We start from the raw sequence: 26,433 nt of genomic DNA, 5'->3' as shown, positions 1-26,433 counted from the left end.
AAATGCAAATGCAAAAGCTATTAGAAAAATACAGAAAGGTACTGGTGTAAAGTATTAACAGCAGTTGTCTTTAAATGAAAAAATGATGAGTGATTTTTTCTCTTTTTCTTAGTTCTTTTTATTTTACATTCATATAGAATTCACATATATTGTTTTTCAGTATGGGCAAACAGAATAAACTAGGGATTAAAAGCAAAAGAATCAATTACTTGTTCCAATAATTAATGACTAATGACTCTTACTGTCGGAGTCTTTAGATCTAAACTGCAGCACTATTTACAATAGCAAAGACACGGGACCAACCCAAATGCCCATCAATGGTAGACTGGATAAAGAATATGTGGAACATATATGCCAAGGAATACTATGCAGCCATAAAAGGAATGAGATCATGTCTTCTGCAGGGACATGGATGAAACTGGAAGCCATCATCCTCAGCAAACTAACACAGAAATAGAAAACCAAACACCACATGTTCTCACTCATAAGTGGGAGTTGAACAATGAGAACACATGGACACAGGGAGGGGAACAACACACACCAGGGCCTGTTGGATGATGGGAGGTGAGGGGCAGGAAAACATCAGGACAAGTAGCTAATGCATGTAGGGCTTAAAATCTAGATGACAGGTTGATAGGTACAGCAAACCACCATGGCACACAAATATCTATGTAACAAACCTGCACATTCTGCACATGTATCCTAGAACTTACAGTTTAAAAAAATTCTACTCCAATTGGGTGATTTTGGGCCCATCTCCTGATCTATCTGTGGCTGGTTTCCTCTTCCAGTATTATTCTTGTTCTTAGTGCAGCAAATAGAAGCTTCTTGGTTCAGCTTTCTCCATGTGGAGGTTAATCCCTGTGAATGACCTGCTCCCAAAGCTGGGCTTGGAAATGGTCCCTGAAGCCCAGAGTAATTTATCCTTCCAGGTCCTGTTGACATTTCTTGTGACTGGTTGTGACTTCTTGGTCCCAGAGTGAGCTGCCAGCTGAGCTTCCTTCTAGAACCTAAGTTGTGTCTGATGTCATTGTTTTTGTGGTCTCACACTCTGGTTTGAATATCTTGAATACCCATTAAGTCTACTTACCAAGTCACCCGTGACTTTGGCAGACTTAATGTTTCCCTCCACTTGACTAAACTTCACACAGGCTCTTTCCTGACTCTAGGTTCCTGACCTCCCTTTTCTTACGGCATTTACTTTAGAAAACTTAAACATTATTTCTATGCCTCTTGAAATTTTTTAAAAAAGGAGGCTCTTTTGTTTTATGACCCAGGAATATCATTCTCAAGGACCTGGGAACCATCTATTTGAAATGAAATAATCATCTAATTTTAATATTTCAATCATCAAAATTTATTCAAAATTTCATTTCAATCATTGAGGGTCAGGGCACACCTATCCTCCAGGCTCTGTGGGAGGGTCATGACCTAAGTTTCATGGACAATTCTTTGTTCTACATTATGAAACTACCTCCTGTCACAAAGATGTGAGAGGTTTGTTTTTCCTTTCGGTAAAGCCACTTAGCAGAAACAGACAGCCTATGTTCTTTCTCTCAGCCCAGCACTTAAATATCCTCCTGCCCTTAGTGTCAGCAGACGATTTTGTGCTGAGTTCCAGTATCTGCTCTGTATTGCAACTGTCTTAAATAATGTCTTCCCAGCCTGTTTAAATTTGTCCAGTACAATCCAGTAATGATTGCTGACTGCTTCCTCTCTCCAGGCTGCAGCTCTGTGTCTGGCCAGTTGGTCCATTTCAAGTCCTGCCAGGTCCTTCATTTGTTAAATTGCTTGTGATATTGAGCATCCATCTTGCCCTGAATTTGGGTTTTTCAAGATTGTAATAGAGAAGTTTGATTAGGAAGGCATTTAGAAGAGCCCAGGCCTCTACTCTGGAGAAGTACCCTTTACTGAGTACAGCATTTTCCCAAGCCAAGGAGTTTCTGCAAAGCCCACTTCATGTCCCTGTTCCTCAAGCTATAGACAAAAGGGTTCAGCATGGGGGTGACCATTGTGTATACCACAGATGCTGAGTAGGAGGATGAGGACTGGAAATACACCAGAAAGATGGTTCCATAGAAGAGAGTGACCACTGTCAGGTGAGAGCCACAGGTAGAGAAGATTTTGTGCTTCCCGTCAGCAGAGGGGATCCTGAGGATGGTGTGCATAATGTGGGCATAAGAGACCAGGACACAGGTGAGAGGGATGACCCCCAAGAGAGTGGCTTTCATGAACATCATGACGTGAAAGACATTGGTGTCTGAACAGGCAAACTTGAGGATTGGGAGAAGATCACAGAAAAAGCATGGGATAGAATGAGAGGCACAGAAAGAAAGCTGAGCTATGAGAAAAGTAAGTGAGAAAGCCAGTAGGTAGGAGCAGAGCCAGGATACAGCCACCAGCAGGAGACAGCGCTGGGGATGCATGATTGTGGTATAGTGTAGAGGAAGGCAGATGGCCATGTAGCGATCATACACCATCACGGCCAGCAGGAAGTCATTCAGCAGAGCCAATGCCATGAAGAAGTACATCTGCATGAGGCACCTGGTGTAGGAGATGGTGCGATGCTGTGTCTGGATGTTCACCAGCACCTTGGGGACTATGGTGCAGGTGAAACAGGTATCAATAAAGGACAAATGGGCCAGGAAGAAGTACATGGGGGTATGGAGATGAGGGTCAGCACCAATGGCCAGGATGATGAGCAGGTTCCCCAACACGGTGACCAGGTACATGCCCAGGAAGAGCTCAAACAGGAGAAGCTGATGCTCTGGGTGTTCAGAGAAGCCCAGGAGCAAGAAGTCAGAGATGCCGGTTTTGTTTCTAATTTCCTTCTAAGGCAGAAAAAGTAGAAGGTAATTCTGGTTCAATAAGTAACTCTTAAAAAATTACAGAGTCCATGGACTTTGGTGTGTTTTTCTTTGTTCTTTGGGGAGATTACTCTGAATCACTAGTGGCTATAACTGCATGTTTGCAAATATGTACAGATATGGAGACTGTGGACAATAATAATGAGGCATCAGGATGAAAGTGTACTTTGGTTTCCAGAGTTCTGTAATAGCTCAAGTTTTCCTCATAAATTGTCTGAATGAGACTGAACTGGAATTTACTTTAAAGAGCTTCTTCAAGTTTTAATTCTTCCTTTAAAATAAACTCTTAAAACCACAGTTTTAACATCAGTGCCTTACCGTGGAGCTAATTTGGGAGTCTTGCACATACTAGGATTTAGTGAGCAACACAAGGTGCTCTGTGTGTATGTAGGTGCATGTGTGCTGAAGGAGATGGAAGACAGAACAATTTCTTTAGAGTGGAGCCAGTGGAGATTCAGGGGTCTCTGGTGTGCTGGGAGTGCTCCAGCCCCTTTGCCTCTGATGACCATTGTAATGGGTCAATGTGACCATGAGGAGATTGCAAACTGAAATACACATTATCATCAAGAGCACATCATTTTCATTTTCATTATGAGCTTCACCATCAACATATTTTGTGTTAAGATCTAGGCTGGGAATGTTGGCTCACACCTGTAATCCCAGCACTTTGGGAGGCTGAGGCTGGTGGATCACCTGAGGTCAGGAGTTCGAGACCGGCCTGGCCAACCTGGTGAAACCCTGTCTCTACTAAAAACACAAAAATTAGCTGAGTGTGTGCCTGTAATCCTAGCTACTTGGGAGGCTGAGGCAGGAGAATCGCTTAAACCCTGGAGGCAAAGTTTGCAATGAACCAAGATTACACCACTGCCCTCCAGTCTGGGCAACAAAGTGAGATTCTGTATCAAAAAAAACAAAATAAAACATATTTTGTGTTAAGATCTAGGCCTTGGCCTCCTGGAGACTGGATAGGAATCCTTTCTCTGCTCCTTGTTCTCAGTCTGACCTTGGTCAATTGTTGAGCCTGTGTGAATCTCTGTTTCCTGGTTTGTACCATGTGTAACTTCACAGAGTCACTGAACTTATTATTGAGATAACATATACGGAGAGCAGGCTTTCATTAAGGGTGGTGATTGTTATGTCATTAATAGTAGTAGAAATGTGACCTTGGGATAGAATGTAATGGGAAGCCTTGAATGATGTGCTTTCCAGTTCTGTTTCTCACATGTTTTTTAAACTTTGGGAAATATTTACCTCCTTTGAGCCTTGCTGTTTTTCTTTTTCTTTTTTGATCCACAAGAGGTAGCAAATAACCCTACCTGATAGTTTTTTTGAGGTTACCAAATGCTGGAATCAGGTGAAGTCTCTTCATAAACCATGATGTGCATTCAACGTGAGAAATTCCACTATTCCTGTCTGATGGTTTTGAAAAACAAATACAACACTCAATGGTAGCATGTGCTGGTGTCATGTTTGTTTGGTGTAGTGATTAAACATACAATTCTCTTCGGAATCTGACAGAATTTCCCTATTCTTTACTCTCTATGTGACTTTGAGGAAGTCATTTAACCTCTCTCAGCTTCATTTTCCACATCTGCTTAAATGAAATAGTTAATAAAGTTACCACGTTAGAGTAGTTATGAGGATTACATTTATGATTGTAAGATATTCAGAACAAGGCTGATACACTATATATACATGCTCAGAAAACATGATCTAACCTTCTTACTTCTGTTTTCAATAAAATGACAGTGCTTTGTTCTTGTTGTTGTATCCTGGTTAGTGCCTGCATGTTGGGCTTGTAAATTATGAGGTGTCCATATTGAGAGTTGTGGTTATCACTGTTCACTTTTGAATGACTGTGATTCTACTAAGAACTCTTAATTGCAAACTATTAATAGCAAAGCATATGTTTTTCTGCAGTTAAGTATAAACTTGGTCAAATATCTTCATCATCAGAGCCTAAATATTATTAATTGTATAATGTATCCATCCTAGGCCAAGTGCGGTGGCTGACGCCTGTAATCCCAGCACTCTGGGAGGCTGAGGGGGGTGGATTACTTGAGGTCAGGAGTTTGATAACAGCCTGGTTAACATGGTGACAACCCTTCTCTACTAAAAATACAAAAATTGGCCAGTCGTGGTGGCTTGCGCCTGTAGTCCCAGGTACTTGGGAGGCTAAGGCACAGGAAATCATTTGAACCCGGGATGCAGAGGTTGCAGTGAGCTGAGATTGTGTCACTGCACTCCAGTCTGGGCAACAGAGTGAGACTCTGTCTCATAAAACAAAAGCAAAAACAAAATCTTAAATAATCATTCACCAGTTCAATTATAAGAAAAAGAAGGGATGTGAGTAAGATTGCTAAACTATAAATGGACATAGAAGAGTACATTATTGGTATTGTCCTGGTGTAATGATTGAGGGTGATTCTGGGAACCTTGCCTGTCCTAGCTGGCTAATAATGAGTTATGCTTTGTTATTGCTCAGATGCTATATAGTGGTCACCAATGAAGCTTAGAGAAGGATAGTCTGAGACTCTACAATGACCTTAGGCTGGACCATCACTGACCTGATGAATACCAGAGTTAACCAGAAAGTGATTGGCTGAAAGAAAGAGTGGAAAGGAAGGGGAGAAAGGAAAAATGGAGAAGCTGTGTGGGCTAGGTGCATGTGTTTGTACATGTACATTCTCTAGATTCTGCTCTCTCTCCCCATTCCTATGGCTCAATTCTTACCTGGCACTGCTGGCCAGTCTCAGACTCTGCCACTACTACCAAGGAGATTGAGTTTGCTGCACTGTTGTCTCCCCAAGAAAACATGACTGGAGTGACAGATTCTTTCCCTGTCTCTAGGAACAACATAGACTAAAGTCAGGTCTTCAGTGACACCTTGGGCACAGGAGCCAGGAGGTGCTGCTGACTTTTCACATGCAGTGTCTCCTGGGACCCAATCCCAGACCCTCCTAGTTAGAGACAAGATAGGGTGAGTGTCCAATCTCCCAGCTGTCCCCTCTGGACTATGGATCCCTGAGTCTCAGCAGTGTCAATGATGCCCCTCATCAGAGGACCAGGGTTGGGATCCAGGAGGGTCACTGCTCCTGGGTTTTCCCTTGAGTGAGCTGCAGTTTGGATTGGTCATCCTCAGTCATTTTTACTATGCCTTGTCATGGAGTCCACACCTTTAGTTAGAGCCCAATATTTATGGATAAAATACAGTATGTGCCAGAAAATACGAAAAAGTATAGAATAAAACAGATCAAAGGTCACACTTTTTACCATCAAATGTCATAAACATTCTTATTCTCTATGATCCCAGGGAGCAGAGATAAGACTAATGTGTAGCCTCTATATTAGGTGCAGGTGCTGTCTCTGGATTTATTTGTTTATTTATGTTGTAAATATACATACAAAAGAATGTATACAGCACATATGTGCTGTTTCAATAGTGATAATCAAATTAATGCTCATTCTCCCACTACTCAGTGTAAATATTATATGGCTCAATCCTTTGAGACCCTGTGTGTGCTTCTTTTCACTTATATTCCTTTCTTCCCTCTTTAGAAGAACCCTAACTATGGTGTAACATTGCCTTACTTTTCTTTGTAGTTTTGCCACATATGCATATATGTCTAAACTATATACAGTATGCTCTGAATTTGCCTATTTTTGTACTTTTTGTAAAGGGTATTATACTTTTTTGCATTCTTCTGTTGCTTATTTGGCTCAACATTATTATCTTAGGGTCATTCATGTGAGTGCATTAGCTGATGGACATTCATATCCATTGCTATTTAATAATCCCTCATTATAAACTTTTTACGTGCTGAATTTTAGAATTCAGAACTCTTGGATTTGAAATTATTTGTATATCATCTAGGGTAACACTACATAATCAAACACAGAGTATTTCCACAGTAAAATGAATGAATATTCACACTAAGCACAACTAATAAAGAGTACAAATAGCCTTGTGCAAGTTTAGATCATGATTTGTGACTAAATGAGTTCACCACAGGCATTCATAAAACTTTTTTATTGTCAGAGGTTTCCAGATGATAGAAATGTAGGCAGATATTCTGGTGAGTGTGTACTCATTATCTCATTTGAATCTAAAAATTAAATAGTGTAACACATGCAGAAAACTACACAAAACACAAATATGCCACTTGAGAAATTATTAGAAACCAATAACCAAAAAACAACATTCTACTTCTTGATCTCTATATTAGTCCATTCTCACACTGCTATAAAGAAATATTATTCAAGACTGGGTAATTTATTAATATAAACAAAGGAGGTTTAATTGGCTTACAGTTCTACATGGCTGGGGAGGCCTCAGAAAACTTACAATCATGGCAGAAGGGGAAGCAGGCACGTCTTACATGGCAGCAGGTGAGAGAGTGTGTGAGTGCAGGAAAAACTACCATTTATAAAACCATCAGATCTTGTGAGAATTCAATCACTATCATGAGAACACCATGGGGAAAATCACACCCATAATCCAATCACTTCCCTTTCTTGACATGTGGGGATTACAGGCCATCCCTGACTGGTGGTGATTACAATTGGAGATGAGATTTGGGTAGAGACAAAGAGCCATATCAATCTGTATCTACTTTGGGATAGAGATACAGATACAGATACAGATACAGATACAGATACAGATACAGATACAGATACAGATACAGATACAGATACAGATGCAAATATAGCTGCAGAAGTAGAACATTGCCAGTATGTGGAAGCTCCTTCTGTGTACTCTACTAATCATGACTTTTCTTTCCTGGAAGTTAAATAGTTGCTGTACTTTTCCTAGCATTTTATATTAGTCCTATCTCTTTTTGAACTTTGTGTATGTACAGTTATACCTGATCTATTCTTTTTTCTTTTGTTCAGTATTCCACATTGGTAAGATTATCTAGATTACTTTATATAGCAGGAGTTTGTTCATGTTCATTGCTGTGAGCTGCTCTACTTTATGATAATACCACATATTATTAACACAATCTATTGTTGAACAAACTGTTGGTTTTTAGCTACTAGGAATAATGCTGTAGGGATATTCTTTTTTTTTTATTGGATTTTAGGTTTTGGGGTACATGAGCAGAGCATGCAAGACAGTTGCGTAGGTACACACATGGCAGTGTGCTTTGCTTTTCTTCTCCCCTTCACCCACATTTGGCATTTCTCCCCAGGCTATCCCTCCCCACTTCCCCCTCCCACTGGCCCACCCCTTTCCCCCCCAATAGACCCCAGTGTTTAGTACTCCCCTTTCTGTGTCCATGTGTTCTCATTTTTCATCACCCACCTATGAGTGAGGATATGCGGTGTTTCATTTTCTGTTCTTGTGTCAGTTTGCTGAGGATGATGTTTTCCAGATTCATCCATGTCCCTACAAACGACACAAACTCATCATTTCTGATTGCTGCATAATATTCCATGGTGTATATGTGCCACATTTTTCCAATCCAGTCTATTATCAATGGGCTTGGGTTGATTCCAGGTCTTTGCTATTGTAAACAGTGCTGCAATGAACATTCGTGTACATGTGTCCTTATAGTAGAACGATTTATAGTCTTTTGGATATATACCCAGTAATGGGATTGCTGGGTCAAATGGAATTTCCATTTCTAAGGCCTTGAGGAATCGCCACACTGTCTTCCACAATGGTTGAACTAATTTACACTCCCACCAACAGTGTAAAAGTGTTCCTTTTTCTCCACATCCTCTCCAGCATCTGTTGCCTCCAGATTTTTTAATGATCGCCATTCTAACTGGCGTGAGATGGTATCTCAATGTGGTTTTGATTTGCATCTCTCTGATGACCAGTGACGATGAGCATTTTTTCATATGATTGTTGGCCTCATATATGTCTTCCTTCGTAAAGTATCTGTTCATATCCTTTGCCCACTTCTGAATGGGCTTGTTTGTTTTTTTCCTGTAAATCTGTTTGAGTTCTTTGTAAATTCTGGATATCAGCCCTTTGTCAGATGGGTAGACTGCGAAAATTTTTTCCCATTCTGTTGGTTGCCAACCACTCTAGTGACTGTTTCTTTTGCCGTGCAGAAGCTGTGGAGTTTCATTAGGTCCCATTTGTCTATTTTGGCTTTTGTTGCCAATGCTTTTGGTGTTTTGTTCATGAAGTCCTTGCCTACTCCTATGTCCTGGATGGTTTTGCCTAGATTTCCTTCTAGGGTTTTTATAGTGCCAGGTCTTATGTTTAAGTCTTTAATCCATCTGGAGTTAATTTTAGTGTAAGGTGTCAGGAAGGGGTCCAGTTTCTGCTTTCTGCACATGGCTAGCCAGTTTTCCCAACACCATTTGTTAAACATGGAATCCTTTCCCCATTGCTTGTTTTTGTCAGGTTTATCAAAGATTGTATAGCTGTATGTATGTTGTGTTGCCTCCGGTGCCTCTGTTTTGTTCCATTGGTCTATATCTCTGTTTTGGTACCAGTACCATGCTGTTTTGATTACTGTAGCCTTGTAGTATAGTTTGAAATCTGGTAGTGTGATGCCCCCCGCTGTGTTCTTTTTGCTTAGAATTGACTTGGCTATGCGGGCTCTCTTTTGGTTCCATATGAAGTTCATGGTGGTTTTTTCCAGTTCTGTGAAGAAAGTCAATGGTAGCTTGATGGGGATAGCGTTGATTCTGTAAATTACTTTGGGCAGTATAGCCATTTTCATGATATTAATTCTTCCTAACCATGAACATGGAATGTTTCTCCATCTGTTTGTGTCCTCTCTGATTTCGTTGAGCAGTGGTTTGTAGTTCTCCTTGAAGAGGTCTCTTACGTTCCTTGTGAGTTGTATTCCAAGGTGTTTTATTCTTTTTGTAGCAATTGCGAATGGCAGTTCGATCTTGATTTGGCTTTCTTTAAGTCTGTTATTGGTGTAGACGAATGCTTGTGATTTTTGCACATTGATTTTATATCCTGAGACTTTGCTGAAGTTGTTTATCAGTTTCAGGAGTTTTTGGGCTGAGGCGATGGGGTCTTCTAGGTATACTATCATGTCGTCTGCAAATAGAGACAATTTGGCTTCCACCTTTCCTATTTGAATACCCTTTATTTCTTTTTCTTGCCTGATTGCTCTGGCTAGAACTTCCAGTACTATATTGAATAGGAGTGGTGAAAGAGGGCATCCTTGTCTAGTGCCAGATTTTAAAGGGAATGCTTCCAGTTTTTGCCCATTCAGTATGATATTGGCTGTTGGTTTGTCATAAATAGCTTTTATTACTTTGAGATACGTTCCATCGATACCGAGTTTATTGAGGGTTTTTAGCATAAAGGGCTGTTGAATTTTGTCAAATGCCTTCTCTGCGTCAATTGAGATAATCATGTGGTTTTAGTTTTTGGTTCTGTTTATGTGGTGAATTACATTTATAGACTTGCGTATGTTGAACCAGCCTTGCATCCCTGGGATGAATCCTACTTGATCATGATGAATAAGTTTTTTGATTTGCTGTTGCAATCAGCTTGCCAATATTTTATTGAAGATTTTTGCATCTATGTTCATCATGGATATTGGCCTGAAGTTTTCTTTTCTCGTTGGGTCTCTGCTGGGTTTTGGTATCAGGATGATGTTGGTCTCATAAAATGATTTGGGAAGGATTCCCTCTTTTTGGATTGTTTGAAATAGTTTTAGAAGGAATGGTACCAGCTCCTCCTTGTGTGTCTGGTAGAATTCGGCTGTGAACCCGTCTGGACCTGGGCTTTTTTTCTGTGGTAGGCTCTTAATTGCTGCCTCAACTTCAGACCTTGTTATTGGTCTATTCATAGTTTCAGCTTCCTCCTGGTTTAGGCTTGGGAGGACACAGGAGTCCAGGAATTTATCCATTTCTTCCAGGTTTACTAGTTTATGCGCATAGAGTTGTTTGTAATATTCTCTGATGATGGTTTGAATTTCTGTGTGATCTGTGGTGATTTCCCCTTTATCATTTTTTATTGCATCTATTTGGTTGTTCTCTCTTTTCTTTTTAATCAATCTGGCTAGTGGTCTGTCTATTTTGTTGATCCTTTCAAAAAACCAGCTCTTGGATTTATTGATTTTTTGAAGGGTTTTTCGTGTCTCAATCTCCTTCAGCTCAGCTCTGATCTTAGTTATTTCTTGTCTTCTGCTGGGTTTTGAGTTTTTTTGATCTTGCTTTTCTAGCTCTTTCAATTTTGACGATAGGGTGTCAATTTTGGATCTCTCCATTCTCCTCATATGGGCACTTATTGCTATATACGTTCCTCTAGAGACTGCTTTAAATGTGTCCCAGAGGTTCTGGCACGTTGTGTCTTCGTTCTCATTGGTTTCGAAGAACTTCTTTATTTCTGCCTTCATTTCGTTGTTTACCCAGTCAACATTCAAGAGCCAGTTGTTGTTTCCATGAAGCTGTGCGGTTCTGGGTTGGTTTCTGAATTCTGAGTTCTAACTTGATTGCACTATGGTCTGAGAGGCTGTTTGTTATGATTTCAGTTGTTTTGCATTTGTTGAGCAGTGCTTTACTTCCAATTATGTGGTCAATTTTAGAGTAGGTGTGATGTGGTGCTGAGAAGAATGTGTATTCTGTGGATTTGGGGTGGAGAGTTCTGTAAATGTCTATCAGGTTTGCTTGCTCCAGGTCTGAGTTCAAGCCCTGGATATCCTTGTTGATATTCTGTCTGGTTGATCTGTCTAGTATTGACAGTGGAGTGTTAAAGTCTCCCACTATTATTGTGTCGGAGTCTAAGTCCTTTTGTAAGTCATTAAGAACTTGCCTTATGTATCTGGGTGCTTCTGCATTGGGTCCATATATGTTTAGGATCGTTAGCTCTTCTTGTTGTATCGATCCTTTTACCATTATGTAATGGCCTTCTTTGTCTCTTTTGATCTTTGTTGCTTTAAAGTGTATTTTATCAGAGATGAGAATTGCAACTCCTGCTTTTTTTTGCTTTCCATTAGCTTGGTAAATCTTCCTCCATCCCTTTATTTTGAGCCTTTGTGTATCCTTGCCTGTGAGATGGGTTTCCTGGATACAGCACACTGATGGGTTTTGGCTTTTTATCCAATTTGCCAGTCTGTGTCTTTTGATTGGTGCATTTAGTCCATTTACATTTAGGGTTAATATTGTTATGTGTGAATTTGATACTGCCATTTTGATGCTAAGTGGCTGTTTTGCCTTTTAGTTGTTGTAGATTCTTCATTATGTTGAAGCTCTTTAGCATTCAGTGTGATTTTGGAATGGCTGGTACTGGTTGATCCTTTCTATGTGTAGTGCCTCTTTTAGGAGCTCTTGTAAAGCAGGCCTGGTGGTGACAAAATCTCTGAGTACTTGCTTGTTCGCAAAGGATTTTATTTTTCCTTCACTTCTGAAGCTCAGTTTGGCTGGATATGAAATTCTGGGTTGAAAGTTCTTTTCTTTGAGAATGTTGAATATTGGCCCCCACTCTCTTCTGGCTTGTAATGTTTCTGCCGAGAGATCTGCTGTGAGTCTGATGGGCTTCCCTTTGTGGGTGACCCGACCTTTCTCTCTGGCTGCCCTTAGTATTCTCTCCTTTATTTCAACCCTGTTGAATCTGACGATTATGTGCCTTGGGGTTGCTCTTCTTGCGGAATATCTTTGTGGTGTTCTCTGAATTTCCTGCAATTGAGTGTTGGCCTGTCTTGCTAGGTGGGGGAAATTTTCCTGGATGATGTCCTGAAGAGTATTTTCCAGCTTGGATTCATTCTCTTCGTCCCCTTCTGGTACACCTATAAACGTAGGTTAGGTCTTTTCACATAGTCCCACATTTCTTGGAGATTTTGTTCATTCCTTTTTGCGCTTTTTTCTCTGATCTTGGTTTCTCATTTAATTTCATTGAGTTGGTCTTCGACTTCAGATATTCTTTCTTCTGCTTGGTCAGTTCGGCTATTGAAACTTGTGTTTGCTTTGCGAAGTTCTCGTATTGTGTTTTTCAGCTCCTTTAATTCATTCATATTCCTCTCTAAGTTATCCATTCTTGTTATCATTTCCTCGAATCTTTTTTCAAATCTTTTTTCAAGGTTCTTAGTTTCTTTGCATTGATTTAATACATGATCTTTTAGCTCACAAAAGTTTCTCATTATCCATCTTCTGAAGTCTAATTCTGTCATTTCGTCACAGTCATTCTCCGTCCAGCTTTGTTCCCTTGCTGGTGAGGAGTTTTGGTCCTTTCTAGGAGGCGAGGTGTTCTGGTTTCGGGTGTTTTCCTCCTTTTTGCGCTGGTTTCTTCCCATCTTTGTGGATTTGTCCGCTGGTCGTCTGCGTAGTTGCTGACTTTTCGATTGGGTCTCATTTGCGGATTCAACGCGAGCTCCAATCCTGGGTTGTTCTCACAGCGCCATCTTGAGTCCTCCGCCAATAATCATGTTTCTGTTGTCTGGACCTTCCAAGTACCCTTTCCTTCTCGGTATTCAGCCACTGGGTGGACCAACACTCGGGATATTCTTGTATGCGTTTCTTGGTATACACATGTATTCCTTTCTATTGCATACATATCTTGGAGTGCAATAATAGCTGGATTCTAGAATGTCTATATCTTCAATTTTGACATATAATATTGGACTGATTTCCAAAGATATTGTAGCAAATCCCATTTCTACCAGCAACATGTGAGGACTCTGGTTGCTCCATTTACTTGATAATACTTGATGTCCATTTAAAAAATTTGTAGTCATTCTGGTGTGTGTGTGTGTGTGTGTTGTGTGTGTGTGTGTGTGTGTGTGTTTTGGGGCATCTCCTGCTGAATTGGTTTTCTAGTTAAGTTACTAATAATGAGATCAAGTACCTTTTTAGTACTGACTAGCATTTTTATTTCTGAATTTTGAAACTGCTTGTTTAAATTTTTGTTCATTTAAATTTAATTATCTATTTTTTCCTTGTTTATTTGTAGAATTATTTAAATATTCTAGATACTAGGCCTTTGTTGATTATATGTACTACAAATATTCTCTGTATCTTTATGGCTTGCCTTTTCATTCCTTGTATAATGTTGTTTGCTAAATAAGTGTTTCTGGTTTTATTGAATTCATCAATATTTTTCTTTTTGTGTGCTTTATATGTGTCTGGTTTAAGAAGCCCTTTTTATTTTCTGAGTTCAGAAAGGTATTTTCCAGTAATATCTTGTAAAAGGCTTCTAATATTGCTTTTAACAGTTCTTTTTTTCCTTTCTGCATTAAATTCTAGTTGTTTTTAAATTTCTTTTTTTAAATTGCGTTTTAGATTTCGGGGTACATGTGCAGAACATGAAAGATAGTTGCATAGGTACACACATAACAGTGTGTTTTGCTGTCTTCTGCCCCTTCACCCACATTTGGTGTTTCTCCCCATGCTATCCCTCCCAAGCTCCCTTCCTGGTGTCCCTCCCCTATTCCCCCCAATAGACCCCAGTGTGTAGTACTCCCTTCCCTGTGTCCATGTGTTCTCATTGTTCATCACCCACCTATGAGTGAGAATATGCGGTGTTTCATTTTCGGTTCTTGTGTCAGTTTGCTGAGAATGATGTTCTCCAGATTCATCTCCATGTTTCTACAAAGGACACAAACCCATCATTTTTGACTCCTTCATAATATTCCATTGTGTATATGTGCCACATTTCCCCAGACCAGTCTATCATCTATGGGCATTTGGGTTGTTTCCAGGTCTTTGCTATTGTAAACAGTGCTGAAATGAACATTCATGTGCATGTGTCCTTATAGTAGAATGGTTTATAGTCCTTTGGATATATACCCAGTAATGGGATTGCTGGGTCAAATGGAATTTCTATTTCTAGGTCCTTGAGGAATCGCCACACTGTCTTCCACAATGGTTGAAGTAATTTACACTCCCACCAGCAGTGTAAAAGTGTTCCTGTTTCTCTGCATCCTCTCCAGCATCTGTTGTCTCCAGATTTTTTAATGATCACCATTCTAACTGGCATGAGATGGTATCTCAGTGTGGTTTTTATTTGCATCTCTCTAATGTCCAGTGATGATGAGCATTTTTTCATATGTTTGTTGGCCTCATATATGTCTTCTTTTGTAAAATGTCTGTTTATATCCTTTGCCCATTTTTGGATGGGCTTGCTTGTTTTTTTTCCTGTAAATCTGTTTGAGTTCTTTGTAAATTCTGGATATCAGCCTTTTGTCAGTTGGGTAAACTGTGAAAACTTTTTTCCCATTATGTTGGTTGCCGATTCACTCTAGTGACTGTTTCTTTTGCTATGCAGAAGCTGTGGAGTTTGATTAGGTCCCATTTGTCTATTTTGGCTTTTGTTGCCAATGCTTTTGGTGTTTTGTTCATGAAGTCCTTGCCTACTCCTATGTCCTGGATGGTTTTGCCTAGATTTTCTTCTAGGGTTTTTATGGTGTTAGGTCTTATGTTTAAGTCTTTAATTCATTGGGAGTTAATTTTAGTGTAAGGTGTCAGGAAGGGGTCCAGTTTCTGCTTTCTGCACATGGCTAGCCAGTTTTCCCAACACCATTTATTAAACAGGGAATCCTTTCCCCATTGCTTGTTTTTGTCAGGTTTATCAAAGATCATATTGTTGTAGATATGCTGTGTTGCCTCTGATGCCTCTGTTCTGTTCCATTGGTCTATATCTCTGTTTTTGTACCAGTACCATGCTGTTTTGATTACTGTAGCCTTGAAGTATAGTTTGAAGTCCAGTAGTGTGATGCCTCCTGCTGTGTTCCTTTTACTTAGAATTGACTTGGCTATGCGGGCTCTCTTTTGGTTCCATATGAAGTTCATGGTGGTTTTTTCCAGTTCTGTGAAGAAAGTCAATGGTAGCTTGATGGGGATAGCGTTGATTCTGTAAATTACTTTGGGCAGTATAGCCATTTTCACGATATTAATTCTTCCTAACGATGAACATGGAATGTTTCTCCATCTGTTTGTGTCCTCTCTGATTTCGTTGAGCAGTGGTTTGTAGTTTTCCTTGAAGAGGTCCCTTATGTTCCTTGTAAGCTGTATTCCTAGGTATTTTATTCTTTTTGTAGCAATTGTGAATGGCAGTCTGTTCTTGATTTGGCTCTCTTTAAGTCTGTTATTGGTGTATAGGAATGCTTGTAATTTTTGCACATTGATTTTATATCCTGAGACTTTGCTGAAGTTGTTTATCAGTTTCAGGAGTTTTTGGGCTGAGGCGATGGGGTCTTCTAGATATACTATCATGTCGTCTGCAAATAGAGACAATTTGGCTTCCTCCTTTCCTATTTGAATCTCCTTTATTTCTTTTTCTTGCCGGATTGCTCTGGCTAGAACTTCCAGTACTATATTGAATAGGAGTGGTGAGAGAAGGCATCCTTGTCTAGTGCCGGATTTCAAAGGAAATGCTTCCAGCCTTTGCCCATTCAGTATGATATTGGCTGTTGGTTTGTTGTAAATAGCTTTTATTATTTTGAGTTATGTTTTATCAATACCTAGTTTATTGAGGGTTTTTAGCATAAAGGGCTGTTGAATTTTGTCAAAGGCCTTCTCTGCGTCAATTGAGATAATCATGTGGTTTTTGTTTTGCTTCTGTTTATGTGGTGAATTATGTTTATAGGCTTGCATATGTAGAACCAGCCTTGCATCTCCAGGATGAATCCTACTTGATCATGGTGGATAAGCTTTTTGATGTGCTGTTGCAATTGGCTTGCCAGTATTTTATTGAATATTTTTCCATCTATATTCATGGGATCATGGATATTGGCCTGAAGCTTTCTTTTCTTGTTGAGTATCTGCAAGTTTTTAGTATCAGGATGATGTTGGTCTCATAAAAACAATTGGGAAGGATTTCCTTTTTTTGGATTATTTGGAATAGTTTCAGAAGGAATGGTACCAGCTCCTCTTTGTGTGTCTGGTAGAATTTGGCTGTGAACCCATCTGGACCTGGGCTTTTATTTTGTGGTAGGCTCTTAATTGCTGCCTCGACTTCAGACCTTGTTATTGGTCTATTCATGCTTTTGGCTTCCTCCTGATTTGGGCTTGGGAGGACGCAGGTGTCCAGGAATTTATCTATTTCTTCCAGGTTTTCTAGTTTATGTGCATAGAGTTGTTTGTAATATTCTCTAATGATGGTTTGAATTTTTGTGGAATCTGTGTTGATTTCCCCTTTATCGTTTTTTATTGCATCTATTTGGTTGTTCTCTCTTTTCTTTTTTATCAGTCTGGCTGGTGGTCTGTCTATTTTGTTGATCTTTTCAAAAAACCAACTCTTGGATTTATTGATTTTTGGAAGGATTTTTCGTGTCTCTGTCTCCTTCAGTTCAGCTCTGATCTTAGTTATTTCTTGTCTTCTGCTAGGTTTTGAGTTTTTTTGATCTTGCTTTTCTAGCTCTTTCAATTTTGATGATAGGGTGTCAATTTTGGATCTCTCCACTCTTCTCATGTGGGCACTTATTGCTATATATTTTCCTCTAGAGACTGCTTTAAATGTGTCCCAGAGATTCTGGTATGGTGTGTCTTCGTCTTGTTGGTTTTGAAGAGCTTCTTTGTTTCTGCCTTCATTTCATTGTTTATCCAATCATCATTCAATAGCCAGTTTTTCAGTTTCCATGAAGCTGTGCAGTTCTGAGTTAGTTTCTGAATTCTGAGTTCAAACTTGATTGCACTATGGTCTGAGAGATTGTTTGTTATGATTCCTGTTGTTTTGCATTTGCTGAGGAGTGATTTACTTCCAATTATGTGGTCAATTTTCGAGTAGGTGTGATGTGGTGCCGAGAAGGATGTATATTCTGTGGATTTGGGGTGGAGAGTTCTGTAAATGTCTATCAGGTTTGCTTGTTCCAGGTCTGAGTTCAAGTCCTGGATATCCTTGTTAATTTTCTGTCTGGTTGATCTGTCTAATACTGATAGTGGAGTGTTAAAGTCTCCCACTATTATTGTGTGGGAGTCTACGTCTCTTTGTAAGTGGTTAAGAACTTGTATATCTGGGTGCTCCTGTATTGGGTCCATATATATTTTGGAATGTTAGCTCTTCTTGTTGTATTAATCCTTTGACCATTATGTAATGGCCTTCTTTGTCTCTTTTGATCTTTGTTGCTTTAAAGTGTATTTTATCAGAGACAAGAATTGCAACTGCTGCTTTTTTTGCTCTCCATTTGCTAGGTAAATCTTCCTCCATCCCTTTATTTTGAGCCTTTGTGTATTCTTGCATGTGAGATGGGTTTTCTGGATACTGCACAGGAAATGTGTTGGCTTTTTATCCAATTTGCCAGTCTGTGTCTTTTGATTGGTGCATTTAGCCCATTTACATTTAGGGTTAATATTGTTATGTGTGAATTTGATACTGCCATTTTGATGCTAAGTGGCTGTTTTGCCTGTTTGTTGATGCAGATTCTTCATTTTGTTGATGCTTTTTAGCATTTGGTATGTTTTTGGAATGGCTGGTACTGGTTGTTTTTTCCTATGTGTAGTGCCTGTTTCAGGAGCTCTTGTGAAGGAGGCCTGGTGGTGACAAAATCACTGAGTACTTGCTTGTTTGCAAAGGATTTTATTTTTTCTTCACTTCTGAAGCTCAGTTTGGCTGGATATGAAATTCTGGGTTGGAAGTTCTTCTTTTTTTAGGATGTTGAATACTGGCCCCCACTCTCTTCTGGCTTGTAGAGTTTCTGCCGAGAGATCTGCTGTGAGTCTGATGGGCTTCCCTTTGTGTGTAACCCGACCTTTCTCTCTGGCTGCCCTTAGCATTTTCTTTTTCATGTGTCTTGGGTTTGCTCTTCTTGCAGTATATATTTGTGGTGTTCTCTGTATTTCCTGGACTTTAATATTGGCCTGCTTTGGGGTTGCTCTTCTTGCGGAATATCTTTGTGGTTCTCTCTGTATTTCCTGGATATTGGCCTGCCTTGCTAGGTTGGGGAAATTTTCCTGGATAATATTCTGAAGAGTATTTTCCAGCTTGGATTCATTCTCTTCATCACATTCAGGTACACCTATCAAACATAGATTAGGTCTCTTCACATAGTCCCACAGTCCTTGGAGGCTTTGTTCATTCCTTTTTGAACTTTCTTCTCTAATCTTGGCTTCTAGTTTTGTTTCATTGAGTTGATCTTTGACTTCTGATATCCTTTCTTCTGCTTGTTCAGTTTGGCTGTTGAGACTTCTGCATGCTTCGTGAAGTTCTCGTGTTGTGTTTTACAGCTTCTTCAATTCACTCATATTCCTCTCTAAGTTGTCCATTCTTGTTATCATTTCCTCAAATATTTTTTCAAGGTCCTTAGTTTCTTTGCATTGAGTTAGAACATGTTCTTTTATCTCACGGAAGTTTCTCATTACCCACATTCTGAAGTCTGATTTTGTCATTTCGTCACACTCATTTTCCATCCAGCTTTGTTCCCTTGCTGGTGAGGAGTTGTGGTCCCTTTTAGGAGTTGAGTTGTTCTGGTTTCGGGTTTTTTCCTCCTTTTTGCACTGGTTTCTTCTCATCTTTGTGGATTTATCCACCTGTCGTTCGAGTAGTTGCTGATTTTCCGATTGGGTCTCTGAGTGGACATCCAGATTGTTGATGATGAAGTTATTTCTGTTGCTTAGTTTTCCTTCTAACAGTCTGGCCCCTCTGCTGTAGGACTACTGAGGTTCACTCCAGGCCCTGCTTGCCTGGGGTACACCTGTAGCAGGTACGGAATCATGGGGGTTGTTACCCATTTCTTCTTCTGCTATCTTTGTCCCTGAATGATGCCCACCAAATGTCAGTCTGATCAGTCCTTTGTGATGTGACTCTTTGAATATATAGGTGTCAGGGAGCTGCTTGAAGAGACTGTCTGTACTTCATACTTGAGGAGACAGTTTGTACTTTATAGGAGCTCAAGTGCTGAGCTGTGAGCTCCATTGTTCATTCAGGGCTGCTAGGCATGTACGTTTAAGTCTGCTGCAGCAGAACTCATAAAGCCCCTTGTTTTTCCTCAGGTGCTCTGACCTGGGGAGTTAGGGCTTTATTTATGAGTATCCATTGCATTTTCCTGCCGAGAAAGGAGGCAGTCTAATCACTGCCTGCCTGTAGTGGCTATGCTGAGCTGCTGTTGGCTCTGCCCTGTTGCCATGGGCTCTGCCCTGCTGCCATGGGCTGTGCCCTGCTGCTGTGTGTAATTCCCTGTAGGCCTGTTTATATGGGTCTGGTTGGAGCTGCCGTGATAATGGCCTGCCTCTGTAGTGGCAGACTCTCTCTGTTATGGCGGGTTGCCTCAGCAAAGGTGGGTTGCCTCGGCAATGGCAGGCTGCATCAGCAATGGCAGTGTACCTTTGTAGGGGTCGAGTGCCGTGGTAATGGTGGATGCCCCTCCTCCTCTGAGCTGCAGCATCCTGGGTTCAGCTTTGCTTGCTGTGCAACTCTCAACCCTGAGCATTTCCAATTGTTGTTTTGTTTGTTTTTGTGGGGGTGGGACCCACCAAGCCTGATCACCTGGCTCCCTGCCTAAGAGCCCCCCCTTTCTTTTCAAGTTGAATGGTTGACTCTTTCCCAGGTGTTCCAGTTGCCTGCTGCAAGGGCACCAGGATCTGTTTGATTTCTTGTGCAGTGACGCACTGTGCCAGCTGGAACCATGTTGCTGCCTGGGAATCTCCTGGCCTGACTTTTTGTTTAAGTCCCATTTAATCAGATGAATGTGCTAATCTGCCTTCCGAAATCTCCAATTGCCAGTTTAAAAGATCAACCAAACCAGTGTATTTTTTATGGAGTGCTGCTGCTCTGCAGCCCCGGCTTAAACAGCCATGCTGGCAGCCTGTGGAGCCCCTACACCTGGAAATCTCCTGGTCTGTGGGCCATAAAGATCCATCTGGAAATGAGGCATCCACTCACCATCTGCGGTTTCACTGGGAGCTGCAATCCTGAGTTGGTCCTACAGCGCCATCTTCTCCGACTGTGTGTTTTCAAACAGAGATAATATTTTTAGTGCCAACCATTTGGGGAAAGTTTGTGGAATGGTTTTGGGAATTTGAGTAATAATCAAGTCAGGAGTTCCACGGATCTGAAAAGTCTATGGTCTTCAAGATGTGATGTATGGTGTGGGGCAGAGCCAATTTTAGGCAGAGGAAAGACATCTGTCTGGTTTAGTGAGGCCTTTCATTTGTTTTTCTTTTTTCTTTTTTTTTTGAGACAGAGTCTCACTCTTTCACCCAGGTTGGAATGAAGTGTCATGATATTGGCTCACTGCAACCTCTGTCCTCCAGGTTCAAGTGATTCTCCTGCCTCAGCCTTTCAAGTACCTGGGATTACAGGCACCCACCACCACACCCATCTAATTTTTGTATTTTTAGTAGAGACAGGGTTTTACCATGTTGGACAGGCTGGTCTCAAACTCCTGACCTCAAGTGATCCACCCACCTCAGCCTCCCAAAGTGCTGAGATTACAGGCAGGCATAGCCTGTAATCCCAAGCCCAGCAGAAATCTTTAATTTTATGCAGGTATGTGGCATTAGGAATGTCACAACAGGAGTCATGGGTGCATGTCTTGTCAGTAGATTAGAGTCAAGTTGAGTCACGGCTGGTCATTGGAGCATGAGATCCATGCAGAAGATTCAGATATGCTGACAGAGAACACTGAGAAGATGGGATAGCAATGTGTTGAGCTTCAGGACCTGAATTCTTGTTCACAAAATGGGCACAGAGGAGCAAGATTCAGAAAGAATAAAGCAGGACCTCTCTCAGGAAGGAATTGTGGCTCTGCTCAGAATTCTGTCAAGGCAGAAATTCAGCTGCAATGGAACATAATCAGAAACCAATTACCTGCCCTCACACCCAGGATCAGATGCTGGTTATCAGGCTTGATGCTGAGCCCACTCCATTCCTGGACTTAGGTGCCTAATGTCTACCTTGTCCAGGGCCAAGATTCATTCCAGAGCAGAATGCAGGGAGTGACCTGCAGATGGCTGACAGTGACTCCAGATAGCACGTGAAAAAGGGGTATAAGAAAGGTGAGTGAGAAAAGTTCACACTCAAGGACACCTGAGTACGGATGATTTTTAAATAAATGTTGAAAGCATTTAAATAAATGTTTTGCCTTGATGGAGAGAATCTATTAACGTATTGTTTGCATCTCCCTAGGCACTTTCCTAAGATGCCATAGCGTAGGTTCCTGAAGCATTTTTTCCTCCCTAAAATTCTTGGAATATTGGACTTGAGTGATTTCTCCCACTAGGAAGAGTGAAAGAAGACATGATTGACATGAGAGGCCTAGTATGTTAGTTCTGCAAGGGCACAGACCTGTCTGGCTATTCAATGCTATGCAGAGTTCCCCACCGTATCCTTGTAGCAGGTGTCTAATGAAAATACTGAATGCATAGAGTGTTTACTATATGCTAGGCACTGTATGGCGATTTAACACATGTAAGACTTCACAATATATGGATGAGGAGACTGAGTTACAGAGTTATTATATAGATTTCCAATAACTTGCTTAAAATTTACAATTAGTGAGTAGCTATAATGCCAACTCAAGCAGTTTGGCTTCGGAGTCCTGCTGTTAGTCATTACAGTACATTAACTCTCTGCTTATTAAATATTTGCTGACAGAATAAAAGCAGAAATGACAATGGTGTCAGCATCTTGAACGATGGGAATATGTGGATGCATGACCAGAATCATTCTTAGGATCTGGAGAAATAGTGGGGAGTCCAGGATTTTAATTCTAATCCTGGTTTAGAGACTTCTAGGTGTTCTTCCTAGAAACTCTGTGCTTCATTTACTTTTCTCATGGAAAAATGGGAGAAGTGCAGTATCATTTCAGTCAGAATATTGTGGGCATCAGATAAATGAATATGTCTGAAAAGTGCTTTATGAATGAGTTGGTGCTAGATAAATACTAGTCATACAAATAACAGAATATAAACAAAACAAAATAACTAATAATAGTATTCAGAATTAACAAATTGCACTTGATTTATCTGGGTAAGATAAAGGAAAGTGAGGAAGAGTATGTGTATGTGTGTGACATAGTTGATATTGCCACTCAAACATAAGCAGGGCCTAAGCCAGAGAAGTGAAGAACAGGAGATATTGGAATTTCCTGGGCAGAGAGGGACAGGAATAGAGACCAGTGGCTTTCCTGCTTTGTAGAATCTTTCTGGCAGCAGTGACTAATACATTAAGGGCCTGTTGTGAACAGCCTGCCCATAATCTGGTCAGTGGAAATGGTTTCAAAGAACTCAGCAAAGCCAAATGGCTTCTGTTGACCCAGTATTTTTCACTTACTCAAAAATTCTTACATGTGGGCCAAGAAACTGGCTTGTTATCAGCTCCCTATTTTCTACGATTATTTCTATGCATCCTCCTTGGTTCCAAAGCAATTTTTGAGTTGTGACAAAAGGAGAAATGGAGAAGTAGACAGCAAGAGGCCAGGGGGGCATGAGAGTCGTACGTGTGTATGGGTGAGCATGTGTGTGGTCAGGTAGTCCTGAGAGCCTTGCCCAAAAAGTTTTAAATTGAGAAGCATGATGATGACAGCAGAGAGGCAACTGAGCAGTATTATAAGATCCCTGAAAATGTGGCACATATACACCATGAAATACCATGCAGCCTTAAAAAATGATGAGTTCATGTCCTTTGTAGGGACATGTATGAACCTGGAAACCATCATTCTCAGCAAACTGACACAAGAACAGAGAATCAAACACCACATGTTCTCACTCATAGGCTGGTGTTGAACAATGAGAACCATGGACACAGGGAGGGGAAAATCACATGATGAGTTCTGTTGTGGGGAATAGGGGATTCACAGTGGGGGGTAGGGAGTTGGGAAGGGATAACATGGGGAGAAATGCCAGATATAGGTGATGGGGATAGAAGCAGCAAACCACATTGCCATGTATGTACCTATGCAACAATCTTGCATGTTCTTCACATGTATCCCAGAACCTAAAGTGCAATAAAAACACACACACACACACACATTAACGTGTGTGTGTGTGTGTGTGTGTGTGTATAAATCCCTGAACCTCAGGGCTCAAGTGGGGTAAGGCTATATTGAATTCAACTGCATGTTGTAATTGCAAACTCCACGAAGTTCAGCCTTGTGGTTAGGATTGAGGGCTCTGGGGTTAGACAGTCCTGGGTTCAAGTCCAAGCCTTACCAATATTTGGTACAGTGATTGGGCAAGCTGCTTAACTTTTAAGCCTTAGTTTTCTTATTCATGAAACAAGAATTAAAGGGATCTCTTGGGGAACATAATGCACCTGGGCCTGTTGGGGGGGTGAAGGGACTAGGGGAGGGATAGCAGGGGGTGGGGGAATTGGAAAGGGATAACATTAGGAGAAATATCGAATGTAGATGATGGGGGAATAGATGCAGCAAACCACCATGGCATGTGTATACCTATGTAACAAACCTACATGATCTGCACATGTACCCCAGAACTTAAAGTATAATAATAAAAATAATTTTTAAAAAGATGTCTCTTGGCAGTTATGAGGATTATCATGATATGCATATATATCTACAAATAATTTAGGTAGCAAAGAATGAGCCCCTGATAAATGTTAGCTGTAATGACTTCTGTTCTTTAACAACATAATTTAATAGATTTGTGTTTGTAAGTGTTAGGAAACTGGCACATAATAGATGTTCAATACATACCTGAGTGTATAGACCTAAATAATCTCAGAGCTGGAAGAGAACTCAGAGATGCATTTACATTATTGTGCAATCACCATCTCTATCTGTCTCCAGAACTTTTTCATATTTCTTATTTAAACTCTCTATCCATCAAACAATAACTCTCTCTTGCCCCCTCTTCTCAGTCCTGGGTAACCACTGCTCTACTTTCTGTCTCTATGAATTTCACTATTCTAGGTACCTCATAAGTGGAATCATGCAATATTTGTCCTTTTGTGTCTGGCTTGTTTCACTTTGCATTATCCCTTCAAGGTTCATTCATGTTGTAGTATGTTCAATTCTTCAATTTTTTAATTATTATGCTTTAAGTTCTGGGGTACATGTGCAGAACTTGCAGGATTGCTGCATAGGTACACACCTGCCATGGGGGTTTGCTGCCTTCATCCCCCCATCACTCACATCAGATATTTCTCCCAGTGTTATCCCTTAGTTCTTCCATTTTTAAGGCAAAAGTGCAGTTCTTCTATCTGGATGTTAACTCAGTCTAATCTTGTATTCAATACTCTATTAGAAAATGGCAGTGCCATGATTTATATTACTGACTTCTGACATGGCAGGCATTCAGCACTGTCAACTGAAACAGGCTTTGTCTCTCGGCTATTGTGTGCATCTCTACAGACTCTGCAATATGACTAATTAGCCTGAAAGATGCTTTAGTGGCTTTCTTATTTCTTGTTTGAAGAGCTGATAGACACAAATTTTGTCTTCTTAATTGTAGTAAAATATACGTAACACAAATTTAAAGTGCTCATAATGTCCATGTTTAAAATATTATTTCCTTTTTCTTTAAATTCTGAGCAATTGAACTCAAAATGACATCACAATTTAACTGGCACCAATATACTACTTGAAAATTCTCCATTGCATAAAGCACAATAGGGTAATTTATTAACATTTATATCTGCTCAGCCTTCAGTGACTTCTTACCTGCATTTTTCACATTCATGTGGTCAATCCGTTGCATGCTGTATGTATTTTGGATGAAATCTAGATAAAGATGTGAGGGTTCACTTTCCAGAGAGAGAGATTTTGTATTATGGATGCATTTATCATAGGATTTTCTTCTGAATAATTTGTAAAAGTCCTTGACTATTTGCAAAATCGACTATATGGGTAATATTTCAAACTTATTAATATTGTGTATCTTGATGCATATTCAGCAGGCTCTCTTAGCACTGTGTGGGACTGTGTATGCTGTCACCTCATTAGGATGATGCAATTTTCAGAAAGCTGAGATTACCTCTTCTGTATCCTTACCCTCTATTATTCCTAGAAGAGTTTATTTTAGTATATATTAAGTTCTAACCATGTTCTAAGCTCTGTCCTAGCCACAGTGGAAGAGAAAAGCAAATGAGAAGTGTACTTTTGGCTATATATTCTACAAAGAACTTAAAAAAATTTACAAAAAAAAAAAAAAATAGGAAGAGAAGATGGCTCTGTAGGACCAGCTCAGGATTGCAGCTCCCAGTGAAAGCGCAGAGGGTGAGTGGATGCCACATTTCCAGATGAATCTTTATTGCCTGCAGACCAGGAAAATCCCAGGTGGAGGAGCCCCACGGGTTGCCAGTGTGGCTGTTTCAGCCAGTGTGGCTGTTTTGGCCAGCGCCACAGTGCAGCGGCTCTCCGTACAAAATACACTGGTCTGGTTGCCCTGTTAAACTGGCAATTAGAGATCCAGGAAGGCAGATTAACACATTCATCTGATTAAATGGGACTGAAACATAAAGCCAGGCCAGGAGATTCCTGGGCAGCGATGTTGTTTCAGCTGGTGCAGTGGGTTGCCACACAGGAAATCACACAGATCCCGGCGTCCTTTCAGCAGGTGACTGGAACACCTGGGAGAGAGTCAACCATTCAACTTATAAAGAAAAGTGCTCTGAGGCAGGGAGCCAGGTTATCAGGCTTGGCAGGTCCTACCCACACAAAAACAAACGAACAAACAAACAAACAAACAAAAAACTGCAATTGGAAATGCTCAGGGTTGAGAGTTTCATGGCAAACACAGCTGAACCCAGGAG

At 40.5% G+C, this 26,433-nt stretch overlaps 2 protein-coding genes across 2 annotated transcripts in view; one reads left to right on the top strand and one right to left on the bottom strand.

Moving 5' to 3' along the window:
* Positions 1 to 26,433, top strand: part of LOC103794845 (olfactory receptor 1L8) — a 390,653-nt gene that overhangs the window by 96,526 nt on the left and 267,694 nt on the right.
* LOC100388334 (olfactory receptor-like protein OLF4) lies at positions 1,908 to 25,379 on the bottom strand. The gene is made up of 3 exons (XM_035290765.3): positions 25,343 to 25,379; positions 5,601 to 5,713; positions 1,908 to 2,831 (listed from the first exon to the last, which is right to left on the bottom strand). Exons 1-3 carry the CDS (start codon positions 25,377 to 25,379, stop codon positions 1,908 to 1,910), a joined length of 1,074 nt encoding a protein of 357 aa, XP_035146656.3.

This window comes from Callithrix jacchus, chromosome 1, assembly GCF_049354715.1.
Source record: "Callithrix jacchus isolate 240 chromosome 1, calJac240_pri, whole genome shotgun sequence".
Classification (NCBI taxonomy): Eukaryota; Metazoa; Chordata; class Mammalia; order Primates; family Cebidae; genus Callithrix; species Callithrix jacchus.
This window is presented reverse-complemented; position numbering and strand designations above follow the sequence as displayed.